The sequence below is a fragment of the Oculina patagonica genome, chromosome 4, assembly GCF_052425735.1.
Source record: "Oculina patagonica isolate OP01 chromosome 4, crgOcupat, whole genome shotgun sequence".
NCBI lineage: Eukaryota > Metazoa > Cnidaria > Anthozoa > Scleractinia > Oculinidae > Oculina > Oculina patagonica.
Genome location: NC_135761.1, coordinates 15713601 through 15735231, shown reverse-complemented (window position 1 = coordinate 15735231; position 21631 = coordinate 15713601). Strand labels below are relative to the sequence as shown.

Below are 21631 nucleotides of genomic sequence, written 5' to 3'. Positions count from 1 at the left end.
ACTATCACGCACAATACATGGAATTTGCCCATAAAAGTATGCGTTTAGACTGTTGATCAGTCTTTAATTTATTTATGTATGTATAGTCGTGAACAAGTAAAATGAAGATTTTTCAACTCGAACAAGTAGCGAAAAATACATTGTCGCTTTGATCTGCGACATATTTTAAATCTTTTTTCACGCAATAAAATTCATTTTATTTACAAACCGAGTTTTCTACTTTTCTATACTTGGAAAATACTTATAATAAGGTCAGGAAATTGTATATTTATCAGGGCTTGGCTGTTTTTAAAGTCAATAAAAAGCTATTGGTCCCTTGTTTTCACGTCTGCTAAGTGCTTTATACCGAAACCTAAACAAAACAAGCCCATTTATTAAATCAGTTACCACCTGTTAATTAAAATAGAACTGTCTAATTAAAGATTTTTGGGGCCGGGGGAGGGGGGGGGGGAATTTAGCACTGTTCTTGCCCTAAAATATGCCTTGTCGTCCAATCCAGCGAATCCATCCATGTCTAAAGAGGTGATTATTATCCTGTTCTGTGATTTCACCACAGTCTAAAATGATTGGCCTCTTGATACTAAAGTTGATTTATTATTTTTATGACTTATGATTGGTTTGTAAAATCCCGGTATTGGTAATGGATTTGGTGTTCGAGAAAGTCACTTTTAGTAATGTCATCACTGAAGTGGCCATAACAACATTACAGTCAGTTCTGAGAAACTGCTTTGTGTCACTGTAAGCATAATATTAACAAAACGTTTTTAGCTGGAAAATGGTTGGGACCACACCGACAGTACGGATAGCAGATGGCAGTAACCAGGAGGTTGTACTGCGAGCAGTCTCTCGTTTGCTCTACAGTCCGTAGGGAAGAACACTAACTGAGTTCGAGCCCATACACGAGCGGTGAATCCGCGAGTTAAGAGTAGCGCAGGCGCCGATATAAGAGCTCCATTTCCGGCGCCTGCGATAACGCCACTCGCGGCATCGTCGCCCGTATGTTGCGCTCCAATCTCATCCCCAGAGGCCGCGATCCTTCTGGTCTGCGCCAGGGATCGGGACCTCTGGGCTATTCTGAAAAGCCGCCACAAAGGTGTCTGAATCTGATTGGCTGTTAAAAAAACTTGTTCGTTTCACCACAAACTTCGGCGCACGCGCACAATCAAACTGAACCAGGATTTCCTGGTTCCGGTTTGGATTCGTCCAGAGCCAAGCCGTTGAGTTTCCCGACCGCTGGTCAAGGAGAACGCAGGCTCTGGGAACGAGATTGGTTGCGCTCGTGTTAACTTCGATAATGAAATGCCCGAGAAACTCCTGCTCTTGTGTACTAAAGGAAGTCGCGTCGCTTTTCAATCTGTCAAAAATTAAAAATGCACAAGGAACTCCTGCTTTATGTATAAAGATCAGAGTCACGTCGTTTTTAATTGGTCGTGACATAAAAAAAGAATTACGGGTAGCCACCTTTTCAAAATACCAGAAGAACTCCTGCACTGTACCTGAGTTAGTCACGCCGTTTTTTATTGGTTGTGAACTTTAAATACTTGGGAAATTCCTTCTCTGTGTATTATTAAGTTAGTAATGTCGGTACCGTACCGTATATAGGTAACCGGAAAGGATACCTTCAACGCCCAGAAAAAAGCTGAAAAAGGAAACAAGATTTATTATGATCAGCGTCATCGGCAGGCGCCCTGCACAAACTTATTCATAAAAACAAACCTTTTTGGAAGTCAATTAAATGCTCCTTCTGACTTCCTTCCTTTGCTTTTTTTCCCTGGTCACATCTTATCATATCTATCATATGAACGTGGACATATACGGACAATCGACGTGAGCGGCCGAGCTTATTCTCCTGAAACCGGAGCGGGCAGAGGATTTAATTTTTCGCTTCAACGATTTTGACAAATAAACTTATGCTTTAAAATGTACTTTAGAAAGAATATGTATTGAATGCTTTGAAAAATATCTATTGTTCCACTGAATGACCTTGCACCGCGTCTTACAACTTCACGAACAAACAAGCAAAACAAATTGAAATGTGGCAAGGGGGGGGGGGGTAAAAATTTTTTTTTTCCCTTTAAAAAAAAATAAAAAAAAAAAAAAAAAAAAATTTAAAAAAAAATTTTAAAAAAAAACAACACCCCTAACAACACACAACAAAAAAAAAAAAAAAAACAAGTTACATGTAACTCACTGAATTCATGCTATGAAGCATCGCAAAAAAATTCTCATTGCTCAATGTTGTCGAAACGAAATTTCAGTGTGAAATCTCGGCAACGAACTGAATGGTATTTGAATGTGTTTTGGTAATTTAATGACCGGAACAACGCTAATCATTCGTAAGTGACGTCAGTCGATGCCACAAGCCGGATATTACGTATTCGCCACAGGAACTGGGAGTCACGGCACCATATAAACATCGGCTCCTTCGACACGAGCGATACAAACGGTCACGAAACTAGATCAAGAGAGCAAAGATAGACTGTAAGAACGTAAGCAGGTAAGCGTGCCTATCTCTTGTTTAGTCGTTATTTAAAGGCAGTAATTCGCATCGAGTCTTAAATCAATATTTAATTTAGCAATTCAGTGTCAAACATCTCCTCATTCAGTCGGACAAGCGAAGTTTGTCTCGTCGCAGGGCGCGTCGGTTATATACATGTACGGAATGAAGTTCGGCTGTGCCTTGTACAATAAGTTGGGTTATTCAATGAACCGAAAAAGGTAACAACAAAATTTCGTTCGAATGCAAATCTTTCTCAACGCTGTTCCTTTTACTACTTTGACGGCTCTTAGCGTGACATCATTTGTGACATTTACATGATGATATTTACACTAGGCATTTGATTTCATACGAACTACAAAATCCTTGTAGTTGTTTATACATAACTGTTGCTGCTCTCTCGTCAATTGTCAACAAAAAATAAGCTCTGAAATAGCTAATCACCTATATTATTGTGAACTTCATCTACCATGAGTTGTAAGTAGACATAAGAAGCTTTGGGTGCAGACGGATTAAGCTAAGTTTATTTTGGCAAACACGGAAAACGGAATGGTTTCAGCTCAAACTGAAAGCACGTTCGCTTATTCAAGTACAGAATACGGGCAGTCGCGCGTGAACTTCAGTGCACTTGATATGGGCGCAAGCCGGCATTGAAATGCAGTCAATGCAAGAAATTTGTGACGCGTTTGAAAGTTTTATGATATTGTGATATTTCACACTGAAGAAGTCTTTGGGTGAATATTACTTTTTCCCGAATTATTGAAAGTAACGGTTAGTTTGGTTCACCGAATCGTGACATAAATAATAGCACATCCAATACTGATAGTTTCTTCAATAAGCCCTTCAAGTATTTAGGTGGAAGTGTCTCTATATACCGTGTTACGTAAATGTTTTCCCCCAAAACAGTCAAACTCCATTTCAACGTATCCTCAGCTTTCAAGTGTACAGATTTCTTGTGTTTTTCGTTCAAATATCACGTTCGTGTAAATGCTAGCTAGATCATAGCCTGCAAACGAGCTACCGGCCCAACTACCCCCCTCCCTCACCACCTCACACCCCCACCAAACAGCTTGCTCGCAAGGTCACGCACATATCAGACAACATGAAACTCAGACGTCCGACAGTTCGGAAGAGCAATAAGGTCCGGGAATAAGGCTTATTGTCTTCTAACGTTTTGCTTCTATCTTTAGCTGGTTATCATTCAATCGTGAGAAAATTCGGAAAAAAAAACATCCAGTTGAGTTCACTTCGGCACATGGCCTAATTTAATTAATCCGCTTTTGAGAATGACTAATGTCAAGAATGGCTTTGAAGCGAGTGGTGTATGTGTGACATATGTAGACTGCAGACGTGCAGACATGCACTCCGGTTAGCTTGACTATCGCTCCACTGTGCGGTAAGTTCTCAATAATGCTAAAGACGATGTGCATGTTTACAATAAGTTTTCAGGCTTGGAGTCTGCATTTGTCGCAGGCAGCGGAGAGAGTCGATGATATGGAAGTCAATGCTTCAAAAAGGTCCTTATGTGTTCGGGTAACATTTTTATGAAACATTGTATGTTCTGAAAAGAAGAATGTCGTGTATTAATTGATCGCATCTATCACCAAAGGTTATGTTACATAGTTTTGAAGCTCCTGAGGGGTAAAGTTCAATCTTTCATCTTTCCAGTCATAACAGCTAACAAAAGAAAAAAGGGGGGGGGGGGGGGGGGGGGACATTTTCATAGAAATTTTTGGGGTGCCGTTGCGTAAACGAATGGGACCACCGGCTCGTTCTTTCCGATGGGCTCCCAATGATCCTGCAAGCGCTATGATTGTTACTTTGCGTAACATGATTGTTACTTTGTGTTTTTATTTTCTTTGTCTCTCTAAATTTAATTTGATCTTTTTTAGTTAGCTATATATGTTTAACATGATTAATTTCTGCTCTCTTAATGTATACATTTCACTAGAAATATGGGTGCAACAACCTCCAAGAAATTTAAAGTGAAGCATGGCCTTACACGGAAATCAATTGTTGGAAGCAAGGAAGAGCTCGCTTCTTGTAAGTATTGTATTAAAGGCTGGTTCTCATATGATCGCCCCGATCGTCTCTGTCGCTTCTGTCGTTTGTAGTCTGCGGTGATTGGGGAGCAAACTTTTTGAAGCGACAGAAGCGACAGAGCGTCGGGACGATCATATGAGAACCAGGCTTAACATAGACGAAATGCTTGTTCAGCAGGGACCTCGGAGCCGGGTGGGGGGTTACTGAGAGGGCTTAGCAATATTTGCCCCCAATATTTGCGGGAAAATAAAGACTTGCTAAGAGAAGAGTCTCTAAAGCCCCCCAGATCAGGTCACTAGCTCCCCCCCCCCCCCTCCCCCCGCCGCATTCCAAAATTGAAAAAAAAATGCTCCGAGGGCCCTGTTCACGGACGTAGTTTGATCTTTTGTACCTCTTTAACGACTGAACGCTTTTTTGTTCTATGAAACATCGTAAGAACTGACTTGTGTGATTTGTTCTCACAGGGGAAAACATGGGATTCAAACTTTTTCGAGAAAGAATGGGAGACGAGTTGTATCTGAGAAAAATGAAAGAGGCTGACGAGGTATGTAAAACTTTCATGTTGACATCGCTAGTTACTTATTGACAGGTGTAGGCTTTTAATAAAATAGTGTTAATAAGGCCGGCTGTGAAGTTCATACAAGATTCTAAGCCGGTTTCAACAGGATTCCAACCCATCACCTTGACAATATTCGACCCACTAAACTTTTCTGAGCTGTAAAGATTTGCTGGGACCGGTTCTAATGTATGCCTTGTTCATATAAAACTACGATCACACGTGTGAAAGTGGTGAACACAAAATAAGTTCTAAAATATAGGCTGCGACGCCTTCCTCGTTATTTTTGATATCTGCTTAAAATTGAAAGGACTCCTTTTTCGTCTGTATCTGAAGTTCTTAATGAGACTGAAACTCAGTTCTTTGAGAATTGTACACTGATTTTGACCCCGTTTGTGGCCGTGTTTATCAGACGCTAAGTTATTCATCAGTTGCATTCAACGGTTCACGCTGAAAGTGCGGTTATCCAATTTGAAATTACGAGAATGACGAGAAAAAAAAAACAGAAAATAATAGCGAATTAAAATAGAAAAATGCTCACAAGAGACTTGAGCATGGAAATACAAGATGGAAATCATGTCTTGATTCAAGCTTTGGTAACTTTCACAAATTTTGACGGCTCTTTCCTCAAAGATAAAATATGCACGTGAAAAACCCATCGTCGTCCCAAGGGTATCACATTTCAAGCCATTTACCGTTACTATTTTGACCATTTTGACCATTTGTTATCCATATTTGTTTTAGCCTCCACCCAAGCCTGGTCCCCTTAGTGCGGCACAGATGGCTCGCTACGTCAAGAAGTATAAAACCCGCTTCGCTTTAAAATCGCTGGTAACTCGTCAACGCGGAACTCACGCAAGAGGTGTGGGGGCCATTGGAACTGTAACAGTCGTTGAAAACCCTCTCCTCCCCGAGCACGAATTTTTCACTGCGGGACGCGTGTTCCCAGTCCGTCTCCGCCACGCTAATCTTGTCCGGCCCGATGACGCTCAGTTGGATGTAAGAGCCGTGTCTTTAAAGTTTGCCGACAGCGATTTTGAGTCCCCGTTTGATTTGATGATGCATACAGGAGAAGAAGCTGCTTTTTGGGACATCCATAGTTTTGATAAAATGCTTACAGCGCTAGCAGGAGGTCCAAAAACGTTCAAAGCTTTCTGTCTTGAAGACCCTTGGAAGTAAGTAGAAACGTTTTTTCATTGTACCAGTAGGGTGGTCGGTTTATCTCAGTAGTGTTACACTGTTACTATCTATGTAATTTTACAATGGATATAAACCTTCCACACCCTGGAAAGAAAGGCTGTTTGAACGCCGAAAGGCCATGTTTTGTTTTACTTTGCAAACGAGCAAAAGTCAAGACAGAGACTATTCAGAATGAAAAAAACCAAGTGTTTTAATTAGTTTTTTTTATTTAATTTTAGCTTCCACTTGGCCATAGCTGTTTTTCGTCGAGCTCCTGATTCGTTTACCGACCAGCGGTACTACTCGTGGATGGCGTTTGAATACAAAGCAAAAGACGGTGTACCACGTTACGCCAAATTTCGCCTCGTTCCAGCAGATGACAGGGAAGAGACTGGTTTGATGACAGAATATGACCAAAGAAAACCATGGTAAGCTCTGTACATTATCGTCCTAAGTTGTGGGGTCCTCCCTTACATAAGCTATGTAGGGTACTGATATGTTGTGGTGCTGTACATTTGGCCTACATTTACACAGGCACGCCCAGGACACTGAGAAATACCGAATAAAACTGTTACGTCGATGATAGTACAGATGAACTTCCCCCTACGCCGACATCTCTAGGACCAGATACGTTATTGTCTGTATGGAAGAATTGCCCGCTTATGGAATGGCAAAAATGTTGCTGTTTATCAACCTCGTTCCAAGGGCTTTTACCTCGGTAATTTGTAAGAGATAAGCCCTGAGAACGAGGTTGGCTGTTAATTTATTAACGGGACAAGGAGATGTGTTTTCTTACGGGAGATGTCCACCTTCGGGATGTGTCCCTTAGGAGAGGTTTTACCGTATTAGGGTACTTTCTTGATCGGTTGCTGCTCTGTATTCCACCTCTACCCCACCCCTTTAGTAAATCTAACAGACTGGCACAGCTTTGCCCAGTTTCTACGCAAAACGTAACTTTTTTATCGCTACTCACAAAATTCCTTCTGTTAAGTCTAAATGCCTTACATAACTGCTATAGTTTAATGTTGTCGTTTTCACTCTTTACTTGACAACATTATACACCCTTTAATAACGTGCTTTCTTTCAGGGTGAGTGCAAGGTGGGAAGAAGAAAAACGACCTGAAAGCTACTTGATCCCTGAATTCATGAAGCGAATATCGGAAGGCGCTATCGAGTACAAGCTTCAAATACAACTGCACGAAATAAAACCGGACGACTCGCACCTCATTCTTCACGCTGCCAGGGCCTGGGAAGAAAAGAGTCATCCATGGCTGGACCTGGCAGACGTCACTCTTACAGCAAAATTGCCAGTCGATGTAGTGGAGCGTACGCGTTGTTCATTGGATCACCGTCCTCCGTCTATTGCAATTCCTCCTGCCGAGACAATCTACGACTACAACTCCATACCTTACTTGCGGTCTAAAATTTATCCCACTTCACGTACGATGAGTTCAAGCAGGCCGCGAACAAAGGAGACAAAAGAGCAAGCGCCATCTGAAGCAAGGTATTGCATCCGGGTGCGAACTGGAAACCGAAAAGGAGCTGGGACCGATGCCAAAGTGTCTTTAACAATCACAGGTGAGATAACTAATAATATCATGTCTAATCAGTAAGCACGGACGATCCGTTAACTTAAAAATCCGAACATAACGCGTATCACCTCAGTTTACATCTTTACCACTTGCCCTAGGCATTGCATCGATAATCTAAAAGGAGTCGAGTGAATTCTCTATGGTTATACAGTGAATTTTCCCCCCTTTTACTATAAACCAAGGAGCTATGTCATAAAAAAAGTTTATAAAATAGAGAAGTACCGACGACGGTACGGGTTGATAAACCGCCGAAGAAGGAACCAAGGTTGCTAATGAGTGAGAGGTCTGAGATCTTCAGCTACATTTTTCGTCTTCCATGACGTAGTTCTATATGAATGAACAGCAAGAAGGCAACAAGTTTGGTTAATCACATCAGCCATTTTAGCTACTGGCGTTTCGTCGTTTGCCAGTATAAATCTTGTTGTGCACAGAGAATGATCATTTGTAGACAAAAAATGAAAATCATTTTATTCAAAAGACATGTTTCTCCAGGGACCAAGGGACGAACTAAGAAATTGGTCTTGGACAAGTGGTTCCACAATGACTTTGAGAAAGGTCGAGAAGATACGTATGTCATCGACGCTGTTGATGTGGGTGAACCTGTGATGATCAAGTTTGAAAATGACCAAGGTGGCTTGTTCCATCGCTCCAGTGATTGGTTCGTAGACAAGGTGGTGATAGGCAGCAGCAACAATCAAGCAATCTACGAATTTCCTTGCTATGGCTGGGTGCAGCGTGAAGCTGTTTTCTTTGAAGGAAAAGGTAGGAACTGCTCTGGAAACGCCTTTGTAGCCCATTGCACAAGTATTCTGAAAATATAAAGCGAATATATAAAATTGATTAAAAGTCCACAAAGGAAGAATTAGCGGACAACCTCATTAAATTGAAAATTATGACAGTTTAATATGAAAGACTTTTCTGAAAGAAAACTGCACACTCAAATTCCTATTGCATCACAAGAATGTTGCTTTGATATGGCCTGTTCACCTGATAATCACATGCATGATAGTCTTTAGCATATCGTTTAAAACTACATCTAATTCTCATTTTAGAGTTAGTTCGTATTCAACTTCCACGTTAAAGATTTTCTCTGTATTTGAGAAGCAGATGAAGATTTGAGATCGCCCATTGTTCATCTGTTGATGTTGACCTGCCAGTGATCCAAACCAGATCTAAAAAAGGTTTAAATCACTGAGGATGAGGAACGAACCAATTACATCATGATTTGAACCAGCCACCCGATCATTCGATATAAAGAACTGATGTCTTTTTCCTTTCATCGTACCTTGCTCACCAGCTTTCCATTGCGTTATTGTATTTTAGCCAAATTGATCACGGACGAGCAACACGAAGCAGTGAAAAAACAACGAGTTTTGGAGATCCAGAACAGAAAAGAGATCTACCAATGGGGAGACGATCCCAACTTTATTGGATTCCCAGGTTTTATTAAATCTGAAAGCGTCAGGACACTTCCTAAAGATGTACGATTTACAGAAGAAGCCATCGATGACCTATACCACGCCAAACGTAAAGCACTCCTCAATCTTGGGCTGGTAAAATTGCTGAATATGTTTGAATCCTGGGAGGACTTTCACGATTACAAAAAGGTAAACACGCCATACTTATTATTTATTATTAATTATGATCAATGCAAGGGACGTTCCCTTAAAGGTAAACCGTGCAAAGCTGTTCATCGCCATTTGACTATTCTTTCCCAAACCTAACGTCTTATAATTTAGGCAACTTTAATACCCGATCCTTTATGTTCGAAGAGTAATCGACTTGTGTAATTTCTCCTCGTTGTTATTGTCTGACCTATATGTCTACCATTAAAACAACGCTTGGTGATAAGTATCCTTTAGTAAGGTTATGCTATGGTTATAAATCCTTAAGCTAATTAAATTGTACAAATTGCCATCAGATTTTGACATGGACAAGAAAAAATCAAATGAGTCACGTTTTTGTACATACAGTATTACATAGTTATATGCATGATATTATCTGACAATTCGATCGGCAGGCATTTGTGTCGTTCGTTGGTGATGTCCCAGTGGCTTCCGAGCGCTGGCAGGATGACCGTTTCTATGGATCGCAGTTCTTGAATGGCTGTAACCCTGACACGATCAAGCGATGTACTGAGCTACCTTCCAACTTCCCCGTCACACAGGAGCTGGTTGGCAACCTTCTTGATGACGGTGACACTCTTGAAAAGGCCATGAAGGTAAGTGAGTGCTTAAACAGCCACGAGAATATAGGGATCATTTACATTGCCTGACCTGAATACAATAAAACAAGGTGTCGCGAACCTTGATGTGTTATAACTGTCCCTGCGGCTTTTATAAACGTCTTATTCCTGTCCCGGTGGATTTTATTAAGGAGCATTTCTTACCTAATCATGAGAACAGTTGTCATGAATGACAAATTCTCGACCTTTACGACATGACAGTGGTTTTGACTTTATTTTTTTTTTTATCAATTTCAGGATGGCCGCGTGTATATGGTTGATTTTGAAATTCTCGACGACATCCCACACTATGGTCAAAACGATGAGAAGGTAGAGAGGCGCTACACAAGCGCAAGTTTCGGCTTATTTTACGTCAAAGGCAGTGGAGAAACAGTACCCATAGCTATTCAGTTCCACCAGGTGCCGAGTGACACCAATCCAATATGGACCCCAAATGACTCTGAACTGGACTGGACGTACGCCAAAATGTGGCTTCGTAATGCTGACACGCAGTGGCATCAAGTAAGTTCGCTTTCCCTCTTAGTTACTTACAGATCCCAGATCGAATTTTCAAAATAACTGTAAAGAACAGTGAAAACTGAAAACCCAGAACAAGACTTTCTGATTCTAACTCATAAAAATTGGTTCGGGCGTTATTCGTCGAAAAAATGAATTTAGTGGAAAATTGAAAGTTTCTTTTGTACTTATAGATGATTACGCATCTTCTTCGTACCCATCTGTTTATGGAACCGATCGCACTTGCCAGCAGGAGACAGCTACCCTCCCTTCATCCTCTGTGGAAACTATTGTCACCTCATGTACGAGGAGTTATGGCTATCAACACACTTGGAAGAGAAAGACTGATTCCTGCGGGGGGTGTTGCGGACAACACGCTTAGCCTTGGAGGTGGAGGTAAGAAATTGACGTTTAACCCAATTGCTACTTTATCTAAGATTTCTGTTGAATAGTCTGCACAAAACGGACCTTGAACGCTATCAAGCTTAAACGCGTGGGATTTTGGACGCGATGATAATTGAAGGATGGAAAAGGCGTCTTAAGATTTACCGTCAGGGCTGTAGCTGACATTCAGCGTTGAAAAAACAAGAAAGTGCTAAGGTCCAAGCGAGTCACAAGGTGTCTATAACCATGTCTCACTGCACCAAAATGAAGATTTACGTGTACGGTTTTACCGCATACTTCCTAAGAAACCTGAAGATGAGGCTGCTTCAATTCAAGCGATTGCAAGTATTTAGTTTGTAATTCTTTCGTTTTTTATCCATAGGTCACATTGTTCTTATGAAGAAGTACTACAAGGATATGAGTTGGTCTTCGTATGACCTTCCAAAAGTTCTAGAAGAAAGGGGCGTTCATGATGCAGATAAACTGCCAGGCTTCCACTATCGCGACGACGCCCTTAAACTGTGGCAGGCCATCAGGGAATACATCAAAGACATTCTGTCCATTTACTATCATTCTGATGAAAGGATTCAAAGTGTAAGTAAAGAGTCGTGCTCGTTTTCCCTTCATTTAGCTCCGTATCTACTAAGAAAGAAATTATTCTCTACTTTCCCTTTTCTTCCTTGGCAATAGCTTAGATGCCTTCTCACATCATTTTGCAGGATACAGAGCTGCAGGCGTGGATCCTGGATCTTCACGACAACGGTTATCCAGTCCGCGAAGGAGAGGCAGATCATGGCTTCCCGTCATCAGTTGAAAGCATTGAACAGCTTACCCACTTGCTGAACGTCATCATTTTTACGTGCGCCTGTCAGCATGCAGCTGTTAACTTCTCTCAGATGGATGCATTCGGTTTCCCGCCAAATTCTCCGGCTCTCATGCGACAACCACCTCCCACCAAGAAGGGTTCGGTGACCATGAAAGATGTCATGAAGAGTCTGCCAACCAAGCACCAGGCTGGGGTTACTATCGCCACGGTGTATGATTTGACGCGCATCTTTCCCGATGAGGTAAGTTAAATGTCATTGCAGCATGTTTGATAGAATAAAAAAGGTATCAAGAACATTTCCCATCATTTAATATCCAGGAACATATAATAATAATAAACAGGAACATATGTCACCCTCACTTGTAACAACTTTGGCTAGCTTGGCCTGGCCTTTACTTCATCTTGGTATAACAAAAATCTGTCCCTAAGTGAGTGACTAACCGACTGTCCAATGAATATTGACTGCCCTTGGTCCTACTTATCTGTTCGTCTTAATTTACTTCTATCTGACTAATTGACTGTATGACTCTTGGATGCCTAAAACCTCACAACAAGATAGTTATAAAAGTCAGTCAGACATTTTCTAGCTGCTTGGCATAATCTTTATCTAAGTGACTGACTGGCTGACTGACTGACTGACTGACTGACTGACTACTGAATATGAAAGTGTCTTTAAAAATGAAATGATTAAAGCAAGTATCAACGACCTTATGCCCGTATATTACAAACTTTTCAATGGAGTTCTAAATTCAGGTTCCATGCCTCAAACATGGTGTGGTGGTCTCATAACGCCAATTTATAAATCGGGTGGAAGAAGTGATCCGTCAAATTACCGTGGTATCTGCGTTTCGAGTTGTCTGGGTAAATTGTTTTGTTCTATTTTAAATCAAAGGCTTCTCGAGTATTTCAACACCAATCATATATTACACAAGTCACAGATCGGCTTCATGCCTAACAATCGAACAGCAGACCATGTTTTCACACTCCGAACTTTGATAGACAAGTACGTCCATAATCACAATGGCAAAATTTATGCCTGCTTTGTCGATTTTAGAAAAGCTTTCGACTCAGTCTGGCATAATGGGCTTTTAACTAAGTTATTGCAAATTAATTTAGGGGGATCCTTCTACAATTTAATTAAAAGCCTTTATTCTAAGTCTTCTTGTTCGATAAAAATTGATCAGTATCAGACACGACCCTTTCAATATATGAGAGGTGTACGACAAGGTTGCGTTTTAAGTCCACTACTTTTCAACCTTTATATTAACGATTTACCGTTCTCATTTGAAAATATTCTGTCTGATCCTTTTGTCCTACCAAACGGTACAAAATTAAACGCTCTACTATATGCCGACGATTTAATTATTTTATCACCTTCCAAAACAGGTTTGCAAAACTGTCTTAACACATTAGACACATACTGCAACACGTGGATGTTCAGCGTAAATCCCAAAAAAACCAAGATAATGGTTTTTCAAAAACGTGCGAAAAAATGTACTGAACATGTATTTTACATAGGAAATCAAACAATTGATGTTGTACAAGATTACACTTATTTAGGAACCAAAATATCTTCTACAGGAAATTTTAAAATCTCACTTGATCACCTAAAAGAGAAAGGACTTCATGCACTTTTTAGTTTGAGACGACACACAAATTTTAGTAGATTGAAACCTTCTCTTGCCTGTAAAATCTTTGATGCAATGATATCTCCAATTCTGCTCTATAATAGTGAAATTTGGGGTGGTTATGTAAAATCTGATTTTAAGGCCTGGGATGGTTCACAAATTGAAAGAACACATCTACAGTTTTGTAAACGCTATCTTGAAGTCAGTAATAAGGCTTCCAATGTTGCATGTAGAGCTGAGCTTGGTCGATTTCCTCTCCTTATCACCATTAATCAAAGAATCCTCAACTATTTGATATATCTCCAAGAAAAGCAACCGGATTCTTTTGTTAGACAGTCTTTTTTAATTTCATTAGACCTTCACACCGCTGGTTAAAATAGTTTTTACTCTAATCTTATGAAGATATCCGAATATTTTAATTTTGGTAATTTTAATCCTGATTTAGTAGACACCGCACAGGTGACAATGTTTCTGCAGTTAATGAAACAGAAATATATTTCGTATTGGCAGCATACTGTACAGCATTCTCAAAAACTAGAATTTTATAGATCTTTTAAGAACGAATATGCTACCTCCAATTATCTAGAGTTAACTAGGAGAGTTTCTGGTAGGAGAACATTAGCTAAATTACGAATTAGCAATCATAAGTTAATGATCGAACTAGGCAGATATAACAATACGCCCAGACATAATAGGCTCTGCCCGGTCTGTGATTGTAATAAAACCGAAGATGAAATTCATTTTCTCTTTTATTGTTCCAAATATGCAACAATAAGAGATAACTTTTACAAGACAATACAGCCTATCATCTTAAATGTCAGCCAACTACCAGTGCCTGACTTGATTTTAGAATTAATGAATTCTCCCGATCGTTTTGTGACCATGCAATTGATTAAATTTATATCATCTTGTTTTGATTTACGTAACAAAATACTATCAATGTAATTAATTTTATATGAATCATTTTTGTTTTTTACTATATATTATTATTTTATTATTTTTATTATTATTATTACTAAATAAGTTTACGCTTTTGCAATATTGTAACAAATTTACAGTCATGCAAATAAAGCTTGTTGTTGTTGTTGTTATTTCAACTGTTAAAAAAAGTATCAAAAAATACATGCGTGTGAAAATTACTAATACTTGAATACTCGAACACTTGTAGAAGAAATAATTTGTGCCTCATAAATGTTCAATTTTTTTTACAGCGATTTCTGGGTGACTATTCAGACGGGCTATTCAATGATACGGCAGCCCTAGAAGCCATTCTACGTTTCCAAGGAAAGCTCAACGAAATTTCCATGGCAATAAAGGAACGAAATAAGCACCTGGAAGTTCCGTACGAATACCTGCTGCCAGAGAGAACACCAAACAGTATCGCAATATAGAAAAACTAGCAAGAGGTGGAAAACACCCTAAATTAAAATTACTTTTTTGATTTGAGATCGCACGGAACACTAAACCTCATAAGTTCTATCTTGAAGCTGGCTTGACCTGGTCAGTACGGTTGAAGGTGCTTCGTAGTTGTTTTTTCTAGAACTTCTATTGAGTAATGGCAAATATAGGTCAACTAAGAGTTAAACGTGGTGTTTGAGCTTAATTGACTCTTGTTTTACATAATAATAGTATTAATCATTCCTTATTTCGAAAGTGGGGAAAATCGTGGAAGAATATAATTTCACTGTCACCAAATAACCTAAATGTTCTACTTAGAGCATTGAGTTTAAATTAATGTTTACAACTGATAATAACAACGATGTTACAAACGACTGTATTTTTAACATCTTATTGAAATAATGATTAGTAATAAATCAAGTAGGTCTAGAATGTATTAGATATCATTAACACATATATATTTATTATTTTATTTAAGTATATTTTTCTTAGCCATTTGGAGTTCAGTTTTATAAATGGAATTAAGATTTCCGCTACTGATATCGACCCATTATTTTTCTTCTGCATGCTTGTAACTTATGTCCAGCATTGAACGAAATATTTGCATATTTCTTCATATTTTACAGAACTATGTGTGTTTTGGTGAACTTTTATCAATGAGGACTCTTCACTGTCATAAAGAGCATGCTTCTCAGTAGCGTTCAATCCTGGACATAGCGCAGGCGATCCTTGTAGAGGCTTAAGTAAACAATATAAAACAATTACTTTTTGTATTCATTCATCCCAATAAATTAGGAATAAATGAAATACGGGCTGGTTTGTTCCTTTCTGTTCAGACAAAATGAAGATTGTCATGTATCCCTTGACGTATATTAACCCACACAGAAATGTTCACTTTAAAAAATTCTTCGAGGCGCACCAGTTTATTAATAACAACTGGGTCGTTATTGGAAACTAACGTCTTTGGAAAGAAGTCATTTGTGAGTTCAAAGAAGACATTTTTCATACTATCCAATGAGAGTTAGAGATGACTCAAATTTCTCAGTACTTTGTTGTAATTTTAGAACTTAAACATTGTATAAGCAAATTTCACATGACGCTCATGGGCATGGTATGAAAGAGTAAAAAGGCGATGTGAATTTGGTCAGTTGTCGTTTAAATTGTTTTGTTTATATCGGTTTGAATGCCGCGGTAAATAGTTAAATTTTCAACAGAATTTCAGCCGGTTGACAGTTAAAATTTGGCCGTTTGTGGGTTGGTAGTATAATGACCTATTTATATTGCAAAGAAAACCGAAAAAAATCCTCACTACATTTTAGCCTTTTGACCTCTTTTTTACTGTGATTCTATATGCAGCGCCACTGAACAAACAAATATACTGTCAGTTAGTAAACTTTGCCGAGTATTAGCATTGTACAGAACAAGAAAAAGGTTCTGGTTCCATTTTAAATAAACACTGCATCGCATTCCCATTGGCTTGTCTTAGCCAAAAGATAAAGTATTAGGGAGACTGTAATGTTGTCCGAAATTTAGAAAACACGAGTTAAGAACTCAACGTGGTTATGAGAAATTTTTATATCCTCGCTGGCTCATAAAAGTCGTAAATTCGTATAAATAACTACGGTATGCTAACCAAAAGCCCGCGGCAATTCCATAGTCGGTAAGTAAACAAAGTACGAACTCAGATTGTTGCTAAATATTAGTAGTTTCCCATAATCAAGTGCTTAATAATATCTTACATGATCTTACAGCCAGAACATTCTTTTATGCAGAAAATAAAACTAGGATAAAATCAGTCTCAACGTTGGATTCAATGTTTACCATCAATTTTAAGGGTTATATTAGTCAGGCCGATATGATATATACACTGTATGATGATATCATCGTCTGACTCTATCGTCATGACTCACGTCCAAGAAGAAAATATTTCCACTCAAAAAAAAAATTTACTGCGGAGAGCCCTATAGTGTTTAAGGATTATCACGAACCCTCCGTTCGACGTTCATATCTAGCAGTGTCCTTTGTTATGACTCCATTATCCACTTTTGAACTTACACAGAAAGTATGATTTTTAAAGAAAATATAATTTCATTTTTTATCGCGTTCAGTAGTAGCCATTGTTTTCAACTACGAATTCCTTTTATTTTCAAGTGGACAATTTAACGTACTGTGTGGCACTTAACCCAGTTGAATACAGTAACCTTTAATTGCACAATTAAAATGCTTCGCCCTAACCCCAGACGAATCGAACTGACAGTTCCAAACCAAAGCTATCAATACTGAGGTTGTCAAAAAACTTCCCTGACGTAAAGCAAAATTTGACAAGCTTTTCGCTCAGTTGCCTTTCTCAAAAGAAGTAGGTAGTTAATACAAAATTAATGCAAACATTGTTATTTTAACTGATGAGCACTGTCAAATGTAAACAATACTGAATTAGAACGGAACTTTTTGGGATTTACAAGACAATTGACGTATCGAGATATTGCGTATCTACGGAGGCTACCATCTACTGCTTCTAAAAGAGACTTTATGCATATAATTGTTTACTCTTAGAAAGAAAGGCGTAATTAATGTTTGTTTAAGCTACACAACCTGTTCTTATCGCTGAGCCTAAAAAAGTTGGACAGATCGAAAGAATGAACTTTTTAATCCAGTCGAGACAAAACAACGTTCCTTTCTTACTGACGACCTTGTCGGACTGTAACTATGTTGTATATAATGAGAACGAAGTTGTATATGTGAACAAAGCGGAAAGAAAATTAATAAGACTGTGTATTGTTTTAAGCCGCGACGACCACTGTCAAATTTATGCGTGGTTTTGTTTGCGGGTTCGCCGTCTTTAATTTCGTTGACCGCGAAATCTTTAAAAAGACTTTTCCCATGATTTCCTAGGATTTGGAAAACTTCTTTATGTAATCTCTTTCTCACAAAACACGCAAAAATTCTTTTGCTTGCAGATTTCCCGGCATGAATTCTTCTCGAAAGTGACGTGAAGAATTCTTTTTTTTAATCTCCGTCGTCTTAAACAGAAAGCTCAGCCCTTGAGAACTCAGTACAATTGCATTAAATTGAAATTCGAATTTGTAAATGTTGGTTGTGATTTCGGATGGTACGTTTGGTTTTTTAGGATTTATACTGATTTATGATCTAAGTTCACATTATGTGATTAAGGCTTAAAATCTTGGCTGAAGGACACGCAATCTATGGCAGATCGAGCCTTTTTATGACTTTTTGTGACTTACCGTACGTAAATATCTTGTTACTAATTTAGTGCAATCGACTTAGTTCAGTAATTTTTTTTCTAGTTCTCGAAACTAAAAAGATTTTTGGAAATAATAATATTGAACGAAAGCAAGTAAGAACAAAAAACTCGATCAAACAAACATTTCCGCTACTTACGAATTGAGCAAAACCTTCTAAAATTGTCACATGAAAAATCTTGTTTGATATTGTGGTAAACATTCCACAAATAAATAGAGGTGATGAAGATCTGTTCAGTTAGGAGTGAAACTATCATTAGCGACGTCGATTTTGCCAGGTTTGAGTCTCGCTGTAAAGCTTCAGTTTTGATCATGGCTAGCCCGCGTTCTCTCTGGAGTCTGATATTCGTGTTCCTTGTGTTATTTGCCGTCAGCAATACCATCGTGAAAACAGCGTCAAGCGACAACTTATCCCAAGTTTCTCCTTCGCAGAAGGCCGGTTGTCATAACATGTACACTTACAACAATTTTTACTCAGGGTCCGACAAGAAGATCGAGATACTGCTTCCTGAAGTAAAGAAGGAGTTGACTCAGATAAGGGAGGAAATCAAGTCTTTGAAAGAAAACGAAACGATTGCAACAGGTAACTATTCAGTAAAAGGCCCAGCCATATACCATTCTTTTATTTTAGAGTCAGCTTCATAGAATAAAGAAGAGGTGTCCCTCAAATTGCACTCAAATATTCCGCTACACATGGTGTTTATGGCAAATTAAAATATCTGCAAATTCATGGTTATATTATTTTTCTTCAACTATAAGTTGCTTTCAAACAATTCTACTTGTCAGGGCCGACCAAGAAGGTCGAAGTGTTGTTTCAGGAAGTAAAGAAGGAACTCGGCGAGATGCGAGAAGAAATCAAATCTTTGAAAGAGAACAAAACGATTACAACAGGTATGTTATTTAATCGGTGTCTATTCATTGTTAAAATCAGTCTTTAACTTTTGGTTCTGGGTTGTTTCTATGCAGGGCCGAAAAAGACGATCAGAGGATTGCTTTTTGAAATAAAGGAAGAGCTTAGCAAGATGGATAACTACATCAGAAGGATGAATAAAGGTGTGTAGAAAAGCATAACAAAATAAAAAGGAAAAAAGGATTCAAGATTCCCTAGCAATCGCTCATTACTTATATGGTCAGCAAATCTCTATTTTGAGTATGAGAATCCCTTGCCCCAGAATCGGTCTTCGACTTTTTTTCGCCTCACTTCTCTTTTCCTCTTTCCGGGCGTTTTTGTTTCTTTTCTTACCACAGAACCGCTTTTCAGGCCCTTTTAGAGGGATTTACACCAGTATACAACAAAAATAAATTAATGGAAATGACGATGAACTCCATACGTGCTTTGCGTTTTCAGTTTACAGGAACTGTGCCGAGCTTTACAAAGACGGAATTAAGACTAGCGGCGTTTATACGATCAATCCCGACAATGCCGGTGCTTTTAATGTATTTTGTGACCAAACGACAGCCGGTGGGGGGTGGACAGTGTTCCAGAAGAGACGGGATGGCTTGGTTGATTTCTATCGTGGTTGGGATGACTACAAACGAGGCTTCGGAAATCTAAACGGTGAATTTTGGCTCGGACTTGACAAGATTCATCGCCTGACAAAAGAAAAAAGCAGGCTTCGAGTGGAACTTGAAGACTTCAACGGGAAAACAGCTTACGCCGAGTACAGCTTCTTTGGTGTTGCTAGCGAGGGAAGCAAATACAAACTGAATATCGGAACATACTCAGGTATGTATTTGTATGCAATCCCACATCTCCCCTCTAAACAAAAATACAACACCATAACACGTACACACGCTAAATAACAATGGTACGAAAAAAAGACAAATTAACTTGATACAGTGTAGCAAGAGATACAGTGCAGCAAGAACAGTCGATAGCTGATGCAAGTTCCTAATTGATGCCTTTAGAGAAAGTTAGAAACGCTGTCTTTATAAAAAGAGATCTTATTCTCTACAGTCAAACACGTGGCTGATCTTATCCTCCTTCCCAGTTCCGGCCACCATGCCATCATCATGTCATGTTATTTCATGTTATGTTTTGTTTGCAGGAACTGCTGGTGACTCCCTAACAAATCATCGTGGTTATGCGTTCTCCACCAAAGATCGTGACAACGACGTGGGTTCAGTGAACTGTGCCCAGCGTTGCAAAGGAGCCTGGTGGTACAGTAACTGTGTTGCCTCCAATCTGAATGGTCTCTATCATCACGGAAAGCATTCTACTCAGTGGGAAGGTGTGAACTGGTTCAAATGGAAAGGCAAATACTACTCCGCTAAACGAGCTGAGATGAAACTTAAACCAGCTAAGATCTAGAGCCGAGTACTTGCTCCCGTGCTGTATTGGCAGGTTTTGATAAGAACGTACTAGCAGCTTGATTCCTAACTTAAATCTAAATTCAGCTAGGGGATGAACTATTGAAACAGTTTTGAATAACATCGATTACTTAATTCATCTGATAGCCTATAGCTATACTTCGATTGTCCTAGTTAGTAACTGCACCTGAATTTCTTATGCCGGAGATAAAACCCAAAGTAGCGGTCTTGATGATGGTGCTACTAATTAAATGTTTACCTCGATAATTATATTGATTGTATGAATTGTTAGAAAACAATAAAAGGTGGTGTTTTTTCCTATTTTATTGTTTGTCATTTATTGTTTGGAAGGCCTAAACGTTTTTCTCTTCCATGATTACGCTTTTGTTGCCACGTGAATCCTAAAAAAATGTGCATGAAATGGTATTTAAGGTGCCAAAATTTTCTACTCGATAGATTTCTTTAATTTTTTTGCTGTGGTCAGATAATGAGTTAGGGCCTGTTTACATGATTCCGGAATGACTTTCATTCCGGAACGAGTTCATTCCATCCCCATACATTTCTCTGTATCTGTTTACATGATACCGAGACGAAAGTTAAGTCATTCTGGAATGAGTTCATTCCGGTTTTCATTCCGGAATGAAAGTTTCGTTCTGGGATGACATTTCATTCTGGTATCATGTAAACACGGAACGAATTTCGTTCCGAGATGAACTCGCAACTTGTTGAACCGCATACGGACTCCACAGTTTGAATTCAGAGCGAATAAAACGTAATAGCATTTACTGTTTAGCCCAAAGAAGCAGCTCTATGGTCAAATTACTCGTCAAAACTGCAAATACGGCCATTAATGTGTACAAAAACATGTTTGCGCGAAACATGCGCCATCTTGTTTTGATCTCGCGCGAAACATGCGCCACCTTGTTTTGATCTCGCGCGGAAATCGTGCACGTGAAAATGCCTTTGGTTGAACCGGTCGACTATGTCATGTAAATGCAGAACGAATTTCATTCCGGAAAGAGTTTCGTTCCGGAATGAAAGTCACTCCGGAATCATGTAAACAGGCCCTTACTTGTGTCAGAAATGCAAAAAAAAGTTGGGGTCCCCGACTTCGTTTCAGAGAAAAAGCGTGTGAAAAACTACCCTAATTTTGGAAAATTGGCGCACGGTAATTCAGCATGGTTAACAGGGTTTAAAATTAAAAATATCGAAGATGAG

The 21631-nt window shown here is 39.1% G+C and overlaps 2 protein-coding genes across 3 annotated transcripts in view; both read left to right on the top strand.

The window, feature by feature from the left end:
- The window catches only part of LOC144649741 (allene oxide synthase-lipoxygenase protein-like), a 178064-nt gene extending 162049 nt beyond the window's left edge, over positions 1-16015 (top strand). Inside the window, exons 1-14 of one of the 2 annotated variants that reach the window (XM_078509310.1) lie at positions 2433-2497; positions 4449-4540; positions 5005-5084; positions 5841-6271; positions 6515-6703; positions 7363-7853; positions 8360-8629; positions 9191-9474; positions 9888-10088; positions 10350-10613; positions 10802-11003; positions 11374-11585; positions 11711-12058; positions 14657-16015. In XM_078509310.1, the coding sequence (XP_078365436.1) occupies positions 4453-4540; positions 5005-5084; positions 5841-6271; positions 6515-6703; positions 7363-7853; positions 8360-8629; positions 9191-9474; positions 9888-10088; positions 10350-10613; positions 10802-11003; positions 11374-11585; positions 11711-12058; positions 14657-14836 (3240 nt within the window). In that variant the 5' untranslated portion in view covers positions 2433-2497; positions 4449-4452 and the 3' untranslated portion in view covers positions 14837-16015. Of the gene's footprint in view, positions 1-2432; positions 2498-4448; positions 4541-5004; positions 5085-5840; positions 6272-6514; positions 6704-7362; positions 7854-8359; positions 8630-9190; positions 9475-9887; positions 10089-10349; positions 10614-10801; positions 11004-11373; positions 11586-11710; positions 12059-14656 lie in introns of those variants that run through there. The other variant, XM_078509311.1, reaches the window with a different exon arrangement.
- Positions 16016-18378: 2363 nt separating this feature from the next.
- LOC144652433 (microfibril-associated glycoprotein 4-like) lies at positions 18379-20478 on the top strand. Its single transcript, XM_078512443.1, has 5 exons — positions 18379-18686; positions 18890-18994; positions 19070-19156; positions 19452-19829; positions 20152-20478. The coding sequence occupies exons 1-5, from the start codon at positions 18416-18418 to the stop codon at positions 20412-20414; spliced, it is 1104 nt and encodes a 367-aa protein (XP_078368569.1). The 5' UTR covers positions 18379-18415; the 3' UTR covers positions 20415-20478.
- Positions 20479-21631: the final 1153 nt, after the last annotated feature.

Excerpts from the sequence above, each read along its gene's own strand:
- LOC144652433 (XM_078512443.1), top strand. The coding sequence starts at position 18,416 with ATGGCTAGCCCGCGTTCTCTCTGGAGTCTGATATTCGTGTTCCTTGTG. Across the intron at positions 18,687-18,889 it reads AAACGAAACGATTGCAACAG|GGCCGACCAAGAAGGTCGAA; the intron begins GTAACTATTCAG and ends TCTACTTGTCAG. Across the intron at positions 18,995-19,069 it reads GAACAAAACGATTACAACAG|GGCCGAAAAAGACGATCAGA; the intron begins GTATGTTATTTA and ends GTTTCTATGCAG.